This window comes from Cervus elaphus, chromosome 19 (assembly GCF_910594005.1).
Source record: "Cervus elaphus chromosome 19, mCerEla1.1, whole genome shotgun sequence".
NCBI classification, from domain to species: domain Eukaryota; kingdom Metazoa; phylum Chordata; class Mammalia; order Artiodactyla; family Cervidae; genus Cervus; species Cervus elaphus.
The window spans coordinates 36319188-36341315 of NC_057833.1; the positions used below are offsets into that span (position 1 = coordinate 36319188).

Below are 22128 nucleotides of genomic sequence, written 5' to 3' on the forward strand. Positions count from 1 at the left end.
GGTCCTGGAGTGGTGTGCCTGAACCAGGTTCCATAGAGAGTCCTAGTCCAAACACTTTCTTCAGAGGGTGATGATACCAACCATATGTAAAGTCCATTAACCACCTGCCAGTCCATCACATGCTCTGTCCAGTTGATCCAGTACCACTGTCAGGGAAACAGGGCTACCCTTCATCTTCAAAATAAGGGAATTTTCTCAAGATCTCATGACTCTTGGGGGATAAAACTAAGGACTTGCGCCTCGTCCAGAATTCTTTTTCGTTCACCATTTTCAGTGTCTCAGTGAAGGGAAATTCCCCCCAGATGCAAATACAACCTCAGGCCACCAATGGATATTCTTAAGAATAGAGGAGGAATCTGAAATGGGCAGTCCCCTAATACATGTTATTTTAGTTAATCTTCACATCAGCCCTATGAAGTAGGTCTTATCCCCATTTTCTGATGAGTCTAAAGTTCATAGAGGTCCCATAAGTAGTAATTGATAGAGCAAGAATTTGTTATTAGACTCTAGAGCTGGAGTTTCTCAGGTTCCAATATTGTCTGCTTTAACTTGGACCGTGAGACATGCCCTTCTGTTTTATCTTGTTCAGTTCTTTGTTGCTTTCCTATAATCCTCACTCTGTTAACACTTAACTCTGGCAGATGTCACTGGTAACAAGTGGCCCTCTTGGATATCAGATAAAATGGTTGCCTTTCTTCATTTCAATTGGGTAGAAAGGAGTAAGCTGAGGAAGGGGATACTGAACTGTGTTCAGGAGTGTGAAGGGGCATTACTCAGTGTTTCTGAAGAGGGGAAAACAGGGTGGTTAGGATTTGGCTTAATTTATTTTCTTATTCAGTAAATCTCAGTTTCTTCTTTGTCAAATACAGGACCTAGTGACTAGAGAGCATGTGAAGGTTACAAATGGACCTCATAGGGGCAGTTAAGTACAAATAACTGTAGAATACCTCTAATTTATACCTAGTGGGTGGCAGAGATCAGAAGTGGCCTGTAGAACTTTTTAGAAGGAAGATATTCCTTCTAGTTTGGGTGCTTAGGGAGAAGGCTTATAGGATTGTGACACCTGAGTGGCCTTTAAAAAAAAAAAGAGTAGAAGGGAACATTATAAGCAAAGCAAAGGGTTTCCACTTGAGTATGGCAGATTGAACACATGGGCTTTTTACTCCCTCCAAAACCCCTTTCAAACGTCAACAGAGGAATTCTTCGAAAAAAGCACGTGACTCCATGACAAGGAAAACAAGGTGGCAGCAATGAAGGAGAGACATCAACATTTGGGGAAAAAAGTAAATGGAAAGGTGGAAGTTGAGCTAACAGAGCAGAATGAGATGGACTCTACCTGCTGAGGTGGTCGTTAACAAGAGGCAAATCAGTGTGCCCTTCTGAACCCAGAAGAGGCTCAGGAGAAGGGGTACAGATTGGGGCTGAGAACTGGGGTTGGGGGGAGGGGAATCTGAGATGTGTATGAGAAAAAGCCCCCCAGGTCCTTACTTTATCTGATCCAACCAAGTGATTACCCCTACTTCTCTGTGAGAAATGGGAACTTTAGTCTCTGGAGAAGTGGTGGGGAGGCAATTCAAAGAACTACTTATAAAGGTTTCCTAAATCCAAAGGTCATGAGTTTCTAGACTGATGAGAGTCAGTGAGTGCCCAGCATAGTCAACAAAAATAGCACCGTGAAATCGCAGAACCTCAGGGAAAGTATAAACCTTTAGAACCTCTGGATTTAATAGGAGACGTGGTGGGGATGAGAGTGAGGGGCTAGATTGAAAAAGAGAGATAAAGTGAAAGTATATGAGTAGCAGGGCTCTGAAGGTGAGCAGAATTGACATAGCTCCTAGGCTAAAACAATTACAGACAAAAGGCCCACAAATACACATTTTTGTTTCAAGAAAAAAAGAAATCCGTCTTTCCCCCACTCATCACCCTACAGTGAAGCTGGTTATTTAATAAACCCTATACATCATGCGAAGAGTTGACTCATTGGAAAAGACCCAGATGCTGGGAGGGATTGGGGCAGGAGGAGAAGGGGACAACAGGATGAGATGGCTGGATGGCATCACCAACTTGATGGGCATGAGTTTGAGTAAACTCGGAATTGGTGATGGACAGGGAGGCCTGGCATGATGCGATTCATGGGGTCGCAAAGAGTCGGACACGACTCAGCGACTGAACTGAACTGAACTGATACATGGACAGAACTTAGAATTAGTTTTTTAGTATTTCACTCTTAAATGTGAATAGACCATTAAGGGCCACCAGACATTTGAGGAACCTTGCAACATGAAAGATAGAGATCAAAACAAACAGAAAATTGAAACCAAGGAATTCACAAAGTAACTTTCTGAAAACTTAAGAGATGAAAATGTTATAATTCTCAAAGCTCAGGAAGATATTGTGTCTTTGAATAAATGGTATGAAAAGGAAAAGTTGGAGAACAAAAGAACTCTTGGAAATGAAAAAAATAGGTAAATGATTTTTTTCCTACTGGAAAACTGGAGGAGTACAAAACCAAATAGGAGGGAGATTATACTATGTCCATGCTTATATACTTACTGAACTTTTAATTGTGAATATTTTACCTGTATGATGAGATAGGGGAAAGGTTGGAAATAATGTTAAGAAATATTGCAAAAAGGTGAAATCATTTAAAAATAAAGTGGATGATAAAGGAGAAAAAAGGATCAATCCAGAAGGTCCAACATCTAGCAGGAGTTGCAGAAACAACAGGAAAAAAATGGTAGTGATGTTACTAAATAATTCAAGAAAGTATTGTTGAACTTCTAGTTGGGAAGTACTCACCCAATGCCTAGCACAGTGAGTAGCACCAAGGCATATCACCAAGAAATTTGAGAGCCCCCAGGGATAAAGAGAACTTCCTAAAGACTTGCAAAGAGAGTTAAAAACAAGTCCTGTACAAATTAAGAGATCAAACTGATCACTTAATAGCAACACTGGAAGCTAGAAGACAATGGAATGACTCAGAATTCTGAAGGAAAATTATTAATACTTGCAATGCAGAATTATACTCTCATCTTTTCAAATTTCTCCCCAATTAAAAATTTTTTTTTCAAAACTTTTTATTGAAGTATAGATGGTTTACAATGTTGTGTTAGTTTCAGGTGTACAGCAAAGTCATTCAGTTTTATACATATTAATATATATATTTTTTTCAGATTCTTTTCCATAATAGTTCACCCCAAATTTTTATCTCTCATGCTTGCAAGGGAAACTACCAAAGGATGTGTTTACTACTATCAAGGAGTAAATTGAGGAAACTGGGATCCAACACAGAGGAGAGGTAAAGAGAGTTCAGAGAATGATGCAAAAAAGGATGAGAGCTGTTCACAAGCTGAGACAGCCAGCAGTGCGGACCAGAGCAATGGAATGGAAGGGTCCAGAAAAGAAAGCCGATGGGCTATCTAATACATTTAATTGAATTAGTAAAATATGAATTGAGAAGCTATTAGATTATGTGGAAAGACTTAATGATAAGTACACTATATAGAAAAGCAAATGAAAGAGCAAGGCAATGATTAATGCCAGGAAGAAGAGTTGGAAACATTTAAATGTCAATACTACGTACTATATATATTTTCTTAACCAAAATCCTAAGAGGTTAGGGGAGGTGGAGAAAAGGTAAATCCATCAATCAAAATTGGAAATCAACAAACAATGTCTGGAATGCATAAATAAGGGCTTCCCTGGTGGTCCAGGGGTTAAGAATCCACCTGCCAATGCAGGGGACATGGATTCAATCTCTGGTCCAGGAAGATCCCACATGCCTTGGAGCAACTAAGCCCATGCGCCACAACTACTGAGCCCATGCCCCTCAGCTAGAGAAAGCCTGCTCACAGCAATGAAGACCCAGCATAGTCATAAATAAATACATTAAAATTTTTGAAAGACCTATAGAATGTATAAATCAAGAAGTAATATGAGCTTAAAAAAAATGTACACTGGGATGGGGGTGGGGAGGGAAATGAAACAGGACTGCTGTTAAAGGTTTTCTTAATATTTGTCTATGCATGCCTATTTGATAAAAATGTAAAGGGAAGGTGTGAGATGAAAATATATTCAGTGTGTGAGCAGGGGCTGACAAGTAGGTCGAACAGATTGTGAAGTCAGAACTTTATAGTCAGGATACAATCAAAAAAAGGCTATAGAGGTTAGATTATGGAGAGCTTTGAATATCATGCTAAGGATATTTGGGAAGTACTGCGAAATGTGGAGAGGTTTCTAAGATGAAGAGGTATCTGAAAGGTCCTTAATCTTGAAATGCTAATTTGGCAACAGTATGCAAAATGGCATGGGAGGAGCCCAAACTTGTTTCTGTGGCCTAAAAGGACCTATGTGGTCTGGACCCAGCCTACCTAATTGACACTCATCTACCACCATCATTGTAGTCACAATGACTTTTTGTTCTTCAAATTTGGCAAGTTTATTCTTGCCTTAGCCCTTATGCTTGGCTGTCCGTCTGCCTAGAATGCTCTTCCTCCAGACCAGACCTTCTTATAGCTGCTTCCTCACTAGTTCTAGGTCTTCAGGCAAATGGAAAAGGCCTTCTCTGACTGCCTATATTGCTGTTTCCCATTACTATCACATCACTCCGTTTTACCCTTTTTCATAGCATTTGTCATTCTGAAGTTATTTATTTACAGCCTGTATGCTGCTACAATCCATGGGGTCGCAAAAAGTTAGACACCACTGAGCGACTGAACACTGTGCCTCCTTCCAAATGAGTGAAAAGTCTGAGAACAGCCTTATCTGCCTTGTTTTCCTCTCCCTTTCATGCAGTATGCCTTGCACATAGTAGGCACTCAGTATTTATTAAACAAGTTAAAAGCTTAGGCATGAGGAGATCTGTTAGAAACGATTATACTTAGCCCTGACTTGAGACTTCATGTCCCAGTCAGGCAGACATCTTCATACTTAAGCTCATTCTGCATTCAGTCCATTTATTAAATCACTACTTCACACTTAAGGTACTGAGGTTACAAGAAGGAATCAGAACTTGATCTTGTTCTGTCCGTAAGGAGTTGTCGGGTAGACTCAATGACAGCAGCTATGCTTCTCAGCAAACCCTATAAGGCCAGGTCGATGAGGTCTCTATCCTCCAGAAATACTTGGTCAGAACCTCTTCTCTGGGAAGCAAAGCAACCCCTGCATTAATGCCTCCCCAGCTGCAGAGGAGCAGCCGATCCCCTTGGGTCCAGAGCCAGGGTCTTGAAGAGTCCGGGAACCCGGCCATCCTGGAGCGATCTATCCATCCAGCCCCTGGGGGCGTAGGCGACCGCTGCCACGCTCCCCGCCCCCCCCCCCCCCCCCCCCCCCGGGCCTGGGACTAGAGCGCAGGAGCCGAGCACCGCCTGGTGGGTGGGCGGGGTGTCCGCGGGTCCGGTGGAGACCCAGGCCATCTGCCGTGAGGCCTGAGCGGCTCGGCGGCGGCCAGGGGCGGGGCCGCACCGGGGCGGGGCGCACCGGGGTCGGGGGCGGAGAGTGGACCCGGCCGCTGCCCAGAGCCGGGAGGGCCGCGGCCACCGGAAGAGTCGCCGTAGTCAGCCGAGCCGCGAGAGTGGGGAGCGGAAGCGGTGGCCGCGACCGCGGCAGGCGGCGCTGGGACCCGGGAGAGGCCGGAGAACAAGGGAGCTGGCGCCACGGCCGGCCGCGGAGCTGGGCTGAGCCGCTGGGCCGCGCCGAGCGCCGCCGCCGCCGCCGCCCGAGAGGCCCGGCCCGGCCTCCCGAGCAGGCAGCGCGCGGGCCGCCGGGCCCGAGGCCGGAGCCATGGGCGAGACCAAGATCATCTACCACCTGGACGGGCAGGAGACGCCGTACCTGGTGAAGCTGCCCCTGCCCGCCGAGCGCGTCACCTTGGCGGACTTTAAGGGCGTTCTGCAACGACCCAGCTATAAGTTCTTCTTCAAGTCTATGGACGACGATTTCGGGTGAGGATGGCTCCGCCTCGCCTCCGAGGGACCCCGGCTACTCCGCTTCTAGGGGCCCACTCGACCAGTTTGGACCTCCCCGCCCCCCCCCCCCCCCCCCCCCAGCTTGTACGCTGGCTTCTAGCCCTACTCTGGATTCTAGGGGCCACGCGGCCATTCGGCCCCCGTTGGCTTTTTCAGAGGCTGGACTTTCAGCCCCTCTAGGGGTTCCCCTTTCCCCTCTTGTTTGGGACCCTGGCCCCCTAGTTTAAAGGGGACGTTCAGCTCCCTAGAAGCAGTCAGTTCCAGCCCAGTCAAGCTCCCTCACCTCCTCAGAAACCAGTGGCCCACACAGACAGACACACACACCGCCCCCCCCCATTCCGGAGCGCATTCCCCAACCCTCCTGCCAATGCAGCCACCTTTCTAGCAGAGACTCAGGGTGTTTGGCACTCGGCCTTCGCCTTCTCCATCTTTTCAGCTTCACAACTCCGAGCCATATTTGGAATATGGAGCATCTAGGGGCTATGCTGTGGGACCTTGAATTGGCTGGGGGGTGCTCAGGCTGTAAACTAAGGTCTGCAGCTCTGATGTTTACTTAGCTGTCTCCCCTGTCCCCTGTGGGCCGTTTGGGATGTTGTCAGGGAGCAGGGCGCCTCACCCCGGAGGAGGAGTCCCCACTAGCCCAGGTGCAGATTCCCTCGCAGAAGTGGGGCCTCTTTCCTCCAGATGGTGGCCAAGGAGGAGACCTTGGAAAAGGCCTCAGATCCTGAATGGGAGGGCTAGGAAGGGTCTCTCGTGTTCATCCTCCCCTCCCTGGCGGAGTCTTCTTCCCCCAGCTGCAGGGCTTTGGACAGGCGGAGTTTGGAAGTAGTGACTTCCCCTTTAAGAGGGGATGGAATGTTGGAGCCGGAAGGTTCTGTAGCAGCTGGCCTGGGAGGGGGAGCCTGGCTGATCCCCTCACCCCCCACCACCACCCCCCTCCAACTCCCAGGGGACTGGGGAGGGGGAGGCCCCCACACTAGCCTGCCCCGCAGTAACTGGGCACTGGGCCTGAAGGCCTGCGGGGAAGGCCTTCCTGGGCCCTCCAGGCCTAAAGGCCGCCTCTCCAGCCATAGCCTGAGGCCTACAGTGCTCTTTAGAGCCGAGGCCCGGAGCTGAGTGAGGGGAGACATTCTTCTCCCTGGTGTTCACCACCCTGGCTTCTCTGCAAGGCCCCTAGCCCTCCTGGCTCTGGGATGCTATCACCTTCTCTGTCTTCTGCCTGGCATGTTTTCGCGTCACCTTTCCCCCTGGAACTCAGGGTTTGATGAGCCCTTGAGCTCATATGTGTGAAAGTGCTTTATAAGGTGGGAAGTACTATGCAGCTTCTAACTATTCTTGTTTCTGTTGCTGTTCCTGCCTTGGGGTGGAGTACTCCTGGTGTAGTAATGATTGTCTGGCTTCAGTCCAGAGACAGACACCCCCAATTGGAAGATGGTGAAGGAGGATCCATCTGCAAGGGGTGGGAGTGGTGAGGGGACTAGGGGAGATGCCTTGCTCTGGTAAGGGAAGAGGGAGTTAGAAGAGACCAAGATACTGCCTCAGGGTATGGGATAGTGGAAAATCAGCTGGAGTCCAATGGGGCCAGCCTGGGGCCAAGTGCCTTAAGGGACTAGGTTAGGCCTGTGTCTCTACCCCCATTCATCCGAGAATCCACTAGGCCGAGTGCCCCCACCTCATAAACCTAGACCTCCGTGGGCCACCTCCCACTCTCCTCAGGCTGCTGTCAAGCCAGGCCTAACTGAAGTCAGAGGGTCCCCATTACATCTACTCATTGTTGACTTAATGTCTTTAAGTCCACTGTCAGTCCACTCACTCCTAGTTTGACCCAATCAATAATATGGAACCACAGGTCTGAGTTTTCTATTTATATTTCTTTCTAAACTATGTTTAAAAATATTTAACTCTTGAGTTAAACATTCATTCAGATACTCCTGAAATCTTGCATTCATCAGTGGTACTTGAACTTGAACCATCTTTTGCAAAATATTAGAATAGGCCATTTTAGCAGTGTTGAGAACAATGGTAAAAATGAAGTAGAGGAGATTGATCTTGTTTATCCTCAGAAGGATTATTGATAAGGAGACCTGGTAGGGCTATCTTGTCACAGATAACTAGTAGCTGAGGAATGTATATATCTATATTTCATTTGTTAAACTCTTTTTATGGTGCTTATAGTGTGAAGACACTGATCTAAATGACTTTCAAATCTTTACTCATTCAGATCCTCTTAACAGTCCTGTGGAATAGGTAGTAATATCTTCAGTTTATAGATGAGGAAACTAGAGCACAGAAAACTTAAGTAACTTCCTTACCCAAGGTCACACAGCTAATAAGTGGCAGAGCTTATTAGGAACCTGGCTCCAAAGTCTAAGGCATTAATCACACAACTGTAGGTGTTATTATCACCATCACTTAACAAATACATCCTCTCTGAGGGAGATGCTGAGCCTTGGCAAACTGTGGAGGTGACAGGGCTGCCACCTATCCTAGCCCCATGATAAGGGGTCAGGCAGGGCCCTGTGACCCCTGCTGACAGATGGGGAAGTGGGTCAGGGAAGGAAGGCTGCTGTCTCCTCCAGCTCTCCAGGCTCACTTACCAAGTGAGTAAGGTCTGAGGACTCCCCAACCCCCATCTGGTCTCCAGAAGTATTTGTCAAGCTCAGGGTAGGCCTGGTCCTCTTAAATTATTTGAGATATAGAAATAAACATTAAACATTTTCAGCACTGAGGAGATGGTGGATGGGAGAACAAGGTACCACCACTAGAGGGGCCGTGAGCTATGGGAGGAATAGCATGGGCCACTAAGTGTGTTGCTCCTGGCTCCACATCACACACTGGCCTGTCTCTGGGCCTTCTACGTGAAGTACTTCTCTTCCCTGATCTTCTCCAGGTTCAAATTCTTTCCTCTGAGTTGTACTTTTTAAAGTTATGGCACTTATTCCTATTTATCCTTACACCTACCCTGGTCGTAGCCAGGACCCTACACTAATACTCAGCAGGTGTCTGTCCAGTAAACACATCTGCTGCCCTTTCAGCTCTGATCTCTTCCACTTGCAGTATACTCACATGAACTGTGCATTGGTCAGTAACCTGCAAGAACAGGGCAGGTTCCAGGTCTGATGCTTCTTGAGCGCCATGCAACGGCAAGCGCAAAACTTAAAGCCCACTGGGCTCTCGGCAAAGGCTTTTTAGTCGATTGAACAATGAGTGGTAAGCAGATTTGTTTGGTCCCTGCCCTTAGAAACTTACACCTAGTTAGAAAGAGAGTATGGATCCCGCAAAAAATTGACAAAGTTAATAACTAGTTTTTAGTGTATGTCTGGCCTGTGTCAGGCATTTACAAATCTCACTTACCAGGATGAGAAAAGGCTTGGAAAAGTTAAAAAAATTCTCTGAGAGGAGGGCTAATAAGTGGCAGAATTGGAATTTGAACCCAGATTTGTCTGATTCCTCTTGGTATATGTGTGTATGTGAGTGTATAAGCGCTGTGGAACCCTGAGCCATTCAGCTCCACAGTGGGAGGGGGAGGCCTGTCTGAAGTCCCCCAAGGCTGCTGAAGATCAGCTGATCATTGTGAGTCAGCAGAGCCTTGGTGACCTGTCGGTGACCCCCAGAAAGAGAGGAAACATCTGTAGTGTGGAGCAGTGTGGTGGGGCCTCCAGGGGGAGGGGGTGGTGGGAACCCAGCAGCAGTTTCCCACCACAGGGGTGCTGAGACCCTCTCCAGAGAAGGTCGCAGTCCTTGCTCCATGGCCCACATACCTCCTTTCAATTTGAGCCCCAATTCCCGTGGGGGTTACAAGCTTGGGGTCCCCTGCGATCAGACTGGCTAGTGGGTCTGAGCTATGTCTATGTCTCTGTTTTCTAGTCTGTTCTGTCTCCAGGCTTTCTGTGGTGAGCCTATGCAGGATGATTTGAGCTGCTTTCTTGGGGTCGCTGTGGGGTTGGAAACGTCGGAGGAGTCAGAGCTGAATGGGAGGGAGGAGGGCATGCTCAGCCTTTGAACTTGGCTGTGAGTCCAGGAATGTGAGCATCACTAGGAGCCAAGCACGTCCCTAGCTCTGGGAAGGAACTGCTTTAAGAACAAGGGAGGACTGGGCTTCCCAGCCTCCTTCCTGTCTTCCCTCTCTGCTTGGAGCTCCAGGCACATGTCTTCCTCTTGCCCTGGATCACAGCTTTATAGCTCTGTGCTCCTGAGATGTCTGATGCAGTCTGGCAGGGGGTGGAGGTGGGGGGCGGTCAAGCTTTTCTGTTCCCTTTCCTGGCCCCAAACTATAGTTATGATCTGACTTCTTGCCTCACTGATGCACCAGGCCAAACTGCACGCCTGAGACTATATGCTACCTGCCTCGCCTATGTCCCGCATCACTGTCTCCCACACCCCCACCCTCCACACAGACCCACATCACCTCCATCACTGTACGGGAAATAATGTGAAATATCCTGGGAAGAATATAGGCTTTGGAGTCAGACAAGCTTGGAGTGGAATTCCAGCCCTGACATCTAGCTCCGTCACCTTGAACAAGTTTCTGATTCTATTTTCTTATTCATAAAATCAAGACCATATTGTCTATACAGTGAGGCTGATGTGAAGATTATACATTCTAACTGTAGGGGGATAAGATGGTATAGGTAAGAATAAAGGCTTTGGAATCAGGCTGACCAGGATTCAAATTCCAGCTCTTCACTTATCAATTGTGTAACTGTAGGTGAATTTCTGAACCTGCCAAGCCTTGGTTTCCCCATCTGTATCTATTTTACAGCATTGCTGAGAATATTAAATAAAGTGTTACTAGTAAACTGCTTCGCTTAGTGCTTAACCCATAGTGCATGCTCAGTAAATGAAGGCAGTTGTTACCAGTGTCATAGTGGCAGTGGGAGATGTTTGGTAAATGCCTTCTCCCCTTCTCTTTCCTAATTTCCTTCAATTCCTCATCCACACCTCCCAGAAGAATGTAAGGATTCCCAACTGAGAAGAGGACAGTGATAAGGGTGTATTTTTTTCCTAGTTTAGGTTCAGAGGGAAAGAGAAAATCTAGCACAGGAGAGCCATGTTGGGGGATGAGTACAGCTCTTGAGATTCTAGGGGTGACTGCACTCATTGGGGACAGTGATTTATCAGGTGTAATTTGCAATCACTTGATGGTCAAGAGGATGCCCCAGGAAGGCAGTGGCCTGGGCATGGCTGGTGTCTTTCTGGTGGTGATAAAGAACTGTTCCTCGGTCACCCCACCTCTGCTCCCATTTGAACAGGCTTATACTGGTGGTTTGATTCCCAGTTCAGGGTACAGGAGCCCTGAGAGTTGGGGTTGTATTTCCCACCCCAGAAAGCTCACTCTGACACTCTCCTTTCCCTGCAGAGTGGTGAAGGAGGAGATCTCGGACGACAATGCCAAGCTGCCCTGCTTCAATGGCCGGGTGGTGTCCTGGGTAAGGAGCTCGCCTCAACCCTCTCTCCACCTGCATTCCTGCAGTGAGCTGGATGGAGGAAAGGCATTGCTGAGACCGTAGTTTGATGCTTCAGTATCTGAATCTTCCTTGAGTTTTCTAACTGAACTCTCTCACTCCAGATTCTATAGCCTTGGTGAAAAGTGGGAAGGTGGTGGGAAGTGGGGAAAGAAAGAGACAGAAGTACACACTGGAGACAAAAAATGTCTCCTATGTCCTTTGTGGCACTTGTCAGGTTTCCTTCTGTCACTTGCCGACCTCTACTTTGGACCTCTGACCGTTGTTCTCTGCCCTGATTCCATTTTGCCAGCCCATGCGTTTCAGCCTCCTCCTCGTCTCAGCTGACCTTGCACAGTCCCGTCTCTTCTTTCCCCATGTCCCCTGCTTCATTCTTCCCAAGTCTTCATGCCCTGCCATAAGCCAGCTAGCCCCTTTTCCCTGGGGCCTCTGTGCCCCAGTACCCATGCATCTCCTCCCCATCAGCTGGTGTCGGCTGAAGGCTCACACCCAGAACCAGCGCCCTTCTGTGCTGACAGCCCAGCAGAACTACCACCGCCCATGGAGCGCACGGGAGGCATCGGTGATTCCCGGCCCCCGTCGTTCCAGTGAGTGTGACCGGAGGGTGGGGAGAGCCCCTGGGGAGGCTGCCTCAGCTCAGCTCAGGGCTGGGGGAGGGGGCCCCCAGCCTGCACCCTCCCCCACCAAGTCCCCTCTTCCCTACAGCCCTCACGCTGGTGGGGGCAGCCAGGAGAACCTGGACAATGACACAGAGACTGACTCCTTGGTGTCTGCCCAGCGAGAGCGGCCACGCCGGAGGGACGGCCCAGAGCACAGTGCGTCTTCCCTGAACCCACACCTTCCCCACCCCCAGCATCTCTCCCTGCCCCTTCCACCCAGCTACCCACCTCTCTGCCTTCCTTCCTGAGCTCTGGATAGACCTGGCCCCAGTACAGCCCCTGGCTCGTCCCTCTCGCCTCCTTCTCTCCTTCATCAAGCACTGTGAGCCCAGCTGCCTCCATCCCCTACAGCAACCCGGCTGAATGGAACTGCCAAGGGGGAGCGGCGACGAGAGCCAGGGGGTTATGACAGCTCCTCTACCCTGATGAGCAGCGAGTTGGAGACCACCAGCTTCTTTGATTCAGATGAGGATGACTCCACCAGCAGGTGGGGCTTTGGTTTCCTGGGTACTGTGGGATAGGTGACTCGTATGAGCCCTGAACCCTGAGGATGCTGGGCCCCTGGGCGGGATGTGGGCTTTGTGGTGGGGACGTGGGCCCTGCGATGCCTCTTATGGGATAGGGCTGGGCCAGCCTGGTGGGGAACGACTGTGGGCCCCACAGGTTCAGCAGCTCCACAGAGCAGAGCAGCGCCTCACGCCTGATGAGGAGACACAAGCGGCGGCGACGGAAGCAGAAGGTTTCCCGGATTGAGCGGGTATGGGGCTAAGATGCTGGGGTGGGTGGAGCAGACTGAGCCTCCCTGCCCCCAGCAAGATGAGAGTTTGTGCTTCCTTCGATCCCTCCCCTTGGGTCAGGGTATAGCATCCCAGAGGGGAGGTGGTGCTGAGGGCTAGCCTTGAGGAGGAGCTCAGTGGGAGCAGTGAGTTCCTGCCACCCCTGCCTGCTGCTCAGGGCCTCTGTCTATTCCAGTCTTCGTCCTTCAGCAGCATCACGGACTCCACCATGTCACTCAACATCATCACCGTCACTCTCAACATGGGTGAGTCTCATGAAATGACACTGTCCAGCACCTGCTACGTGCCAGACACTGGGAGTGCAGAGAGACACACGATATGTTCCCTTCCCTCAAGGAGCTCTCTTTCAAAAGCACAAACAGCTACATGCACTGATTCATTCAGTATCTCATGATCAGAGCTATGACAGAGATAAGCACTATGGAAGCAGAGAATGGCATCCAGGACGGCTTCCTAAAGGAAGTGATTCTGATGCTTCCCCGCTTCCCGCTTTCCATCCCTTGCATTCTTGGTCTCTGATTTCTGCCCTAGGTGCTCTTCTTTAGGAAGTAGCAGGATATAGTGAAAAGAGCCCCAACTTTGAAATTTAAATCTGAGTTTGAATCCTAACTCTGCCACTTCATGGCTTAGAAAAGTCACTCAAATTCTCTGCACCTCAGTTTCTGCTCTGTAAAATAGGATTGAGTCCCTACGTCATGGCCAACAAGGATTAAGTGAAAGTATGTTTGAGTATGCTGAATACAGTGCCTGATTCAAGTTCAATAAATATTAGTTCTTGTCCCTTTCTACCCTTTTCTAATGAGGGGCTTAGAATTTGGGTAGGAACGTTCTTCCCGTCTTAAGTTCTTATTACTCCCTGTAGAAAAGTATAACTTCTTGGGCATCTCCATTGTGGGCCAAAGCAACGAGCGTGGTGATGGAGGCATCTACATCGGCTCCATCATGAAGGGTGGGGCCGTGGCTGCTGATGGACGCATTGAGCCAGGAGACATGCTATTACAGGTACCATTGCCCACCCTTGGTGGTGGTATGGATAGAGACAGGGAAATGTCCGCACACTCTGTATCCTGCTTCTTGGTATGGGGAGGACTCCCTAGCCCACCAAACTTAGCTTCCCTGCCCAGCTTGCCTATCATCTCCCCAACACAGCTGCATATTCCTCTCCTGCTCCTTTTTCCCAGGTAAACGAGATCAACTTTGAGAACATGAGTAACGATGATGCGGTCCGAGTACTTCGGGAAATTGTACACAAACCAGGGTATGGATGGCATTGGGGAGGAGAGGGCAGGTATTTCTGGCTAACAGGGAAGGGGCTTGGTTTGGCCTCCACACATCCTGCCCTCACTAGGGACACCCTTGCTTTCAGGCCCATCACCTTGACTGTAGCCAAGTGCTGGGACCCAAGTCCACGTGGGTGCTTCACACTGCCCAGGAGTAAGTGGATGGGGGGCTGGGCCCTAAAGCTGGTGCTTAGCATACGTGAGCCCTGTCTCTCCTTCCTTCTGTGTTACCCCAAATCTCACACCTATTCTATTGGGCCAGGCAGTGGGCAGGGCGGGTAGTCCCTGACTCCTCATCCTCCCTGCAGGTGAGCCCATCCGGCCCATTGACCCCGCGGCCTGGGTCTCCCACACTGCAGCCATGACCGGCACCTTCCCTGCCTACGGCATGAGCCCCTCCCTGAGCACCATCACCTCCACCAGCTCCTCCATCACCAGCTCCATCCCTGACACAGAGCGTGAGTGTCCAACCCCGACCCCTGGGCCCAGCACATAGGACCAGCTGGAAGGGACTGCTGAAGGCCCACCTGGAGACTCTTGCTTGAGCATCCAAGGGAGCTGGAGAGGAGAGTCAATTTGTTCCAGCCACCTCACTCTGCAGTTTCCCTCAGTGGACACTGACCCTCACCAAACAGTTTGCTTCTGAACCTGTACTGAGCACCCAGTAAGCCTCAGTTTCCTCTTGTAAAATGGGACTGATGATATGCACTTTACCAGGCTTCTGGAGTTTAATGAGAGGATACAAATAAAACATAAAGCACAGTATGTGGCATAAAGTAAGCGCTCAGTAAATGAATTCCTTTCTATTATCACAGCACACATTATACACTGGGCTAAGCACTTTCATTTACATTATTTAATTCTTTCTTCAAATATCCTTGTAAAATAGATACTAAAGTCCCTATTTTTACAGAAGGGGAAACTGAGTGTCCAAAATGTTGGTAATTTTCCTGACATTGGTCCATGTTATTAGGCAGTAGAGCTGGAATGCAAACTCCTGTGTACTTGACTCCATAGCCCCTTTCTGCCTCACCATTCTACCTCCCACCCCCAGGCCTAGACGACTTCCACCTGTCCATCCACAGTGACATGGCCGCCATAGTAAAAGCCATGGCCTCCCCTGAATCCGGGCTAGAGGTCCGTGACCGAATGTGGCTCAAGATCACCATCCCCAACGCTTTCATCGGTGAGAGGGCCCCATGGTGGGATGAAGGAGGGGTGGAAAGTGGTGGGGCGGGGCAGGCCAAGAACCAAGAACTCCCTTGGGCCACCCCTTGGAGTTGGAATCAGCACCAGCCTCATGGCTCCTGTGAGGTCAGAAGAGCCCAGGTCTGGTGGGCCTCCCAATCAAGTGGCAGCCTTGCCCTCAGGCTCAGATGTGGTGGACTGGCTGTACCACAACGTAGAAGGCTTCACTGACCGGCGAGAGGCCCGAAAGTATGCCAGCAACCTGCTGAAAGCCGGCTTCATCCGCCACACTGTCAACAAGATCACCTTCTCCGAGCAGTGCTACTACATCTTTGGCGACCTCTGTGGCAGTACGTGCCTCCCCAACCTCCTTGCCCCATCTCCTGGTTGAAAGTGGGAGTGGCCTGGTTGGATGTGGCAGCAGACTCTAGGGAACCCAGATTAGGGGGCAGCAGAGGTGGGGGAGCCTCAAGACCTGACAGTTCTGTGTGGTAGAGGCAGAGCCCAGACCAGTTCTTAGGCAGAGCCCAGACCAGTTCTTCTTCATTGCCCTGCCCAGCCCCCTTGGGGCTGGCATTTTCTGAGTGCCTGCTCTGTGCCTGGCACCATGCTGGTTGTTTCTAAAGCATCACTCAGTCCTCAAAACCTCCCTAAAGCCTTTGGGGAGATGATCCTGTTTTCAGATGAGGAAACTGAGACTTATATAAGTTAAGTAGTCCACTCCAGGTTTCACAGCTGGAAGCAGAGAAGCAAGACCTTGAGTCTAGGTCTTTCTGGCTCCAGCCTTTGTTCTTCCCACCACATCAGGGCTGTCCTGGGTGTACAGTGCTGCAGAAACATTGCCCCAACAAGGCCAATCAGAGTTTCTAGCCTTGGTTCCTGCTCACCCTCACAGCACCAAGCAGATTCCACTAAGACAGGAACTGGAGCTGGCCTGAGGCCTCAAGTCCCCAGCCTCCTCAGACCCCTGAAGGTGGCAGCTGTGCCTCCCACTGAAGCTGGAAAAGCTGACAGGGCCATCCTGTAGAGGACTCTGCAAGCTGTACCAAGGGATCTGGACTTGATCGTGAGAAAGTACAAAGCCAGTGAGGGTTCTTAAGCAGGAGAAGTCTGCAGGGAAGCCCCATTCTCCAGAGTCTGTGGACAGCCCTTGGAGAAGGGAGTCCTCAAAACAATACAGCAGGCTCAGGATTAGGAGCTGAAGCCCAGCCTCAGAAGCCAGTTCTGTCTCTGCTTCAGATTAGGTTCAAGGGACTAGAAAGGCTGTTCTTGTGGAGCACAGGTCCCTGCATGGGGGGGAATGTCCCTCGCCCTCAGCAGCTCCAGCGTGGCCCCATGGAGGAGGAGTAATAGTGCATAAGGCTTTGGAGTTAGTTCCGAGTTCAAATTTTAGCTCCACCCTTACTGTGTGAATATGAGTAAGTGACACAGCCTCTCAGTGCCTCAATTTCTTGATCTGTAAGATGGAGTTAACAGTAAAACCTATCTCATAGGTTTGTTTTGAGAATATAAGCTAATGTATATAATGCTTTGGGGCTTCCTTGGTGGCTCAGATGGTAAAGTGTCTGCCTGCAATGCGGGAGACCTGGATTCGATGCCTGAGTTGGGAAGATCCCCTGGAGAAGGAAATGGCAACCCACTCCAGTACTCTTGCCTGGAAAATTCCATGGACAGAGGAGCCTTGTAGGCTACAGTCCATGGGGTCACAAAGAGTTGGACACGACTAAGTGACTTCACTTTACTTTATATAATGCTTTTAGCACCATGTTTGGCCCACAGTAATTGCTCTAAAAAAAAAAAAAAAGCTTACCCATTTATCATATATTTAATTGATTCTAAGAAGAACATTTTTTCACATTTCAATATCTGAAATTGGAGTGCATCTTATAATCAGTGACTCCTTAGACTCAATCAAATATAATTATCATCATTTAGGAGAAGGCAGCCCTGGCCCCAAACCTTCAGAGGTACATAAAGCTTCTCAGGATAGCTGTGGCTTTTGCTCAGAGATACTGTTCCATCACAAGGGCATTCTGGTCTTCTATCCATGGACCAAGTCACCAGAAGCCGAGCTCAGGGAGATGCTGACAGAACAGGCCTTTTCCTTTGTACTGGCCAAGGTCTCCTCAGCTGCGAACATGGCAAGCTCAAAGGGAAGAGCTGGGGACTTGGGTAGCCCAAAAACACACAGTCACTGCCCACCGGACAACAGCCTGGTGGCTGAAGTAGTCACCAAGTCAGCTGCCTGCTTCCTACCACCACCACCACTCATGCTAGCTACTGGCCTTGACCAGTGGATGGTTTGGCTGGTAGACTTCATAGGCTGCCTCAGCTCCCTCTCCTGACTCCTCCCATGTAAGTTTGGGTCAGCTCCCTTAAGGGCTGGGATCAAAGGACTCAGTCTGGATCCAACAACTGGCCCCTAGGGCAACTGCAGCTCTCTCAGAGCTCTGGGACCTGGTACAGATGGGGTGTGATTTTAGTCCTGAGTGAGTGAGGAGGGCAAAATTTCACCTAAATTTCCCCAAACTACTCCTTTTTTCTTACTAATGCCCTCATCTGGAAAGGTAAAGTTAGCCACTCTGAGCTTCTACAGTTTGGGTTGACCTCTTCTGGCTGATCATTTAACCTCTCTGGACTTCACTGTCCTCATCTGGAAAAGGAAAATGTGACTAAACATACCTTCCTCATAGGGTTGTGGTAACATTTTCATGAGATGAAGTGCTTTGTATTGTGCCTGATAAGGGGCAGGTGTGCAACATCTAGTGGCTATCTGGTATTTCAGCCTCCCATACTCCCCTCCCTACCTTTTACCCTCTAAGCGAACTGAGGAGAAAATTGCCAAATAAGAATTTTGCCCCTTCTTCCAGCCCACTGAGGAAGCAGGAGAAACTGGGCACCTGACCATCTGAAGTGGTGACTCGCACCTTCCAAGGGACGGTTTTCTCTGGGCCTGTCTCTGCAGGGTCTCCCTTCCTACCACCTCTGGAGGGTGGCAGAGGGGGTCTGAAGGAGTGAGAGATCTCTGGCCTATCCCTCCTCCCATTCTGGCAGCCACTGCTGTTACTGTCTTCCCAAGCACATCCACCGGACCTAGGCTGGGGATCTCTCTGCTGACTAAGGGTGCGGAGGCATGGGACAGACCCCGCTCATGCATCCTCCGCTTCCCTCCACAGACATGGCCAACCTCTCCCTCCACGATCACGACGGCTCCAGCGGCGCCTCTGACCAGGACACGCTGGCCCCTCTGCCGCACCCAGGGGCCGCCCCTTGGCCCATGGCTTTCCCTTACCAGTACCCGCCGCCCCCACACCCCTACAATCCGCACCCAGGCTTCCCAGAGCTGGGGTACAGCTATGGCGGGGGCAGCGCCAGCAGTCAGCACAGTGAAGGTAATGAGGAGAGGGCCATGGGCGAGCCCCAGGCTTCCTCCGCAAGCTCTGAGTGTCTCCCACCCCATCCCTGCCTGTCCCCTGCAGGCAGCCGGAGCAGTGGCTCCAATCGTAGCGGCAGCGACCGGCGGAAGGAGAAGGACCCTAAGGCCGGGGACTCGAAGTCGGGCGGCAGCGGCAGCGAATCGGACCACACGACCCGCAGCAGCCTGCGGGGGCCGCGGGAGCGGGCGCCCAGCGAGCGCTCGGGTCCTGCCGCCAGCGAGCACAGCCACCGCAGCCACCACTCGCTGGCCAGCAGCCTGCGCAGCCATCACACGCACCCAAGCTACGGCCCCCCTGGGGTGCCCCCTCTCTACGGGCCCCCCATGTTGATGATGCCCCCACCGCCCACGGCCATGGGGCCCCCGGGAGCCCCTCCTGGCCGCGACCTGGCCTCTGTGCCCCCTGAACTGACCGCCAGCAGACAGTCCTTCCGCATGGCCATGGGAAACCCCAGTGAGTTCTTTGTGGATGTGATGTGAGCAGGCCCCTCCCCCACTACCATCCTACCCCCGCCCAGGCTGGCTGCGTTCCTCTCTCCGTCCGTCTTTTTTATTTTGTCTGGTACCTGAAAGGGAAATAAATGGAACTAAATCCAGGCACGCTAACTGCTCGCTGGGTGCAGCGAGGGTGGGGTGCACCCACTGATCGGTAATGCAGCCCTTAACCTGCCACCGGCCCCAGCTTGTCCCTCTGCCCACTAACTGCTGTGCAGGACTTCCCAGGATCGTTCATGTCCCTGGGACCCAAATGGCTAGTGCTGCTCCTTACCCTCCCCCAACCCCCCCACACACATATTTCAAGAATTGACCCCAGAGGTGCCCTTGAAGACCTGCATACCCCTCATCCCCGCCTCCCCTCTCCCAGTTCCTTTTCACCGTTCATTTAGCGGCATCATCCCTCTATTAACCTTACATGCATGCCAATTTCTTGATTTTTTTCCCCTTAATACTGACACCAAAAAAGACTTGCTTCATCTGCCCCTCCTCCTAACTGTCCCCACCTACTGCTTCAGCCGTACACCCTAGAGCAGCAGTCCCCTCCAGTAACCATCCATACTAACCCTGCCTGCGCTCAACCTTAGCAGAAGCCCAGAGGGCCCCCTCAGTTGCTTGAACTGTTAGCAGATCCCAGGGAGCATCTCTGCTCTGCACCCAAACCTACCCCCACCCCATGCCTGCCCCGTGTGCTGGTTCCTTCAGACCCCTAACCCTACTAATCAGCAGGCTCATCTCACCTCTGGGCTGAAACATTTCTTTTCTTTCTTTTTTCCTCCCCCAATTTTTCCTGGGCCTGGAGCAGCCAAGAATTTCGGGCTGTTTGACTTTCTGTGAGTCCCCAGCAAGAGGAGGCCCAGCCTCTGAGGAGACCAGGAACCTTGCTTCAGCAGCCCCTCAGGGCTTCCCAAGGATATTCAACCCCCATACCCACACTTCAACAAACATGTCAAGTCACTAGACTTCTGAGAATCACCCCAGCCTCTCACCCACCTACGAAAGCCTCTGTTCCCCTTTCCCCAGAGAGTTCTCTGCTCTCTCATTCCCTCTCTCCCTTTTTCTCCCTCTCTCCCTTTTTCTCCCTCTCTCTGTGTCTGTCTGTCTCTCTCTCTCACACACACATGTGCCTATGCAAATTCACTTAAGCCTCAGGGCTGGTCCCTGACCAGAGGGCTGGACCCTCTCTCCCAGTCCTCTCCCAGGTTGTGGGGCTGGTCCCCCGACTTTTCTCTCTTCATAGCCCTCACACCTCCCACACATGTCCCCATCATCTTCCTATCTGAATAAAGCCCATAAGCTGGGCTTAGGCTGGACTCAGCACAAGACACCCCAGGCAACTAACAGATTGTTCTCATTCTGCCCCCTGCCCCCCACACCCTTCTGTGTTTTCACAGTCATCATGATAACTCAGAGCAAGGTTGGGCAGGAGGACTTCTGGGACTTCCAGATAGAGTGCCAAGTTTTGTGGGGTGTTTTTTTTTTTTTTTTCTTAACCTTATTCTCCCATTTAAACAAATCACGACTTTCTCTATGAGCCTCTTCTATAAATTCTGGCTCACCTAGGCTTCCATATTTTTAGACCTGGGGTGTCAAGAGTAAGACGAAGTCCTAAGCTCCAAGTTTTGGTGTAAACCAGGATAGGGGTATTTTGGCATTCATTCATTTAACAAATATTCCCGGGGGGGTATGGTGCATGACGGCTGTGTTAGAAGTGTAACTCAGTTTTGTCTTCCTTCTGGGAGCTCTAGGTTTGCTCCCAGCCCAGACCATGGTTGCCTCTAGCCACTACTATGGGGCTGCCTCCTGTACTTCTCTTCCTCCTCTGGTTCTGCCATCTCTGACTCTCTTGAGGATTCTTCCACTATTGCTCATGCCTTCAGGGTCCCTGTATTCCATCATTGGTCCACTTCTCTTTTCTCTCTATTTACTCCCAAAATAGAATCATCCATCCTGATGTCAACTGCCATTGATATGCTGGTGATTCCCAAATATATATCTCTAGCCCTAACTGCCCTTTACCTTTAGATCTGTATTTTTATCATCCACTGGATATCTCCTTGGATATGTCCAGATGGACTCAACTCTTTCCCTCCCTACCGCCAAGTATGTTCCTCCTGAATTCCAATTCTGGTTACGTTCATCCTCTTCATAGGCTCACCAGCTAGAAACATTTATGGGCTTAAATTTCTTCCCGTATTTTACTAGTCAGTGTATCATATCCATTCCACTCCAAGTTTCCTTGGATTTGGCCCTTCCTCTCCCTTCTGCCTCTACTCTAGTTCACAGGAGCTTGGGATTTGGAGTCAGGTTGTTCTGGGTTTGAATCCCAACTCTGCTACTTTTTGGTTGCGTGATAAGAGAGTTATTTAATCTCTCTGAGCCTCAGTTTCCTCGTATGTAAAATGATAATAATACCTACCTCACAGGGTTGTTGTGAGGACTTAAATTAGATATTGTACGAAAAGTGCCTAGCACAGTGCCTGGCACACAGTAGAATAGGTGCTCAATAAATGGTAGCTATTATTATTACTACTACTACTACTATTATCATTATTATTTACTCTAAATTGGTAGGGGGGTAGGGTATGTATTGAGGACAAAGCTCCTAGAAAGGTAGGAGTAAGCCTTGAGTGCTGGTTCAAGAATTAGACGTGCCTGTATTCCGTCACTTAATGGCTTAAGACTGTGACCCTGATCTTTAGGAGGTCAGATTTTCATCCTGCCCACATTCTGGTTTCTAGCAGGACAATGCTAGCAATAGTAGAGTTTGCAACTAGGTTTGCCGTTTCTTGCCTTTGCTTCCTCTCATGATGGGTTCGGCCCTGCCTAGGGAAGGCAGCAT

General features: G+C 50.2%; 1 protein-coding gene across 4 annotated transcripts; it reads left to right on the top strand.

Annotated features, from left to right (window-relative positions):
- The first annotated feature begins 5468 nt into the window (after positions 1 to 5468).
- DVL3 (dishevelled segment polarity protein 3) lies at positions 5469 to 21818 on the top strand. Of its 4 annotated transcripts, none has more exons than XM_043875513.1 (16): positions 5469 to 5942; positions 11326 to 11395; positions 11897 to 12018; positions 12137 to 12246; positions 12442 to 12577; positions 12724 to 12847; positions 13063 to 13132; positions 13750 to 13889; positions 14069 to 14145; positions 14254 to 14321; positions 14476 to 14625; positions 15222 to 15353; positions 15538 to 15705; positions 18532 to 18747; positions 18835 to 19245; positions 20092 to 21818. In XM_043875513.1, the coding sequence occupies exons 1-16, from the start codon at positions 5782 to 5784 to the stop codon at positions 20121 to 20123; spliced, it is 2187 nt and encodes a 728-aa protein (XP_043731448.1). In that variant the 5' UTR covers positions 5469 to 5781; the 3' UTR covers positions 20124 to 21818. The 4 variants fall into 4 exon arrangements, with proteins under 4 accessions (XP_043731448.1, XP_043731449.1, XP_043731450.1 ...); XM_043875515.1 differs by having other exon boundaries at positions 5473 to 5942; positions 12754 to 12847; XM_043875514.1 differs by having other exon boundaries at positions 5471 to 5942; positions 18835 to 21818.
- The last annotated feature ends 310 nt before the right edge of the window (positions 21819 to 22128 follow it).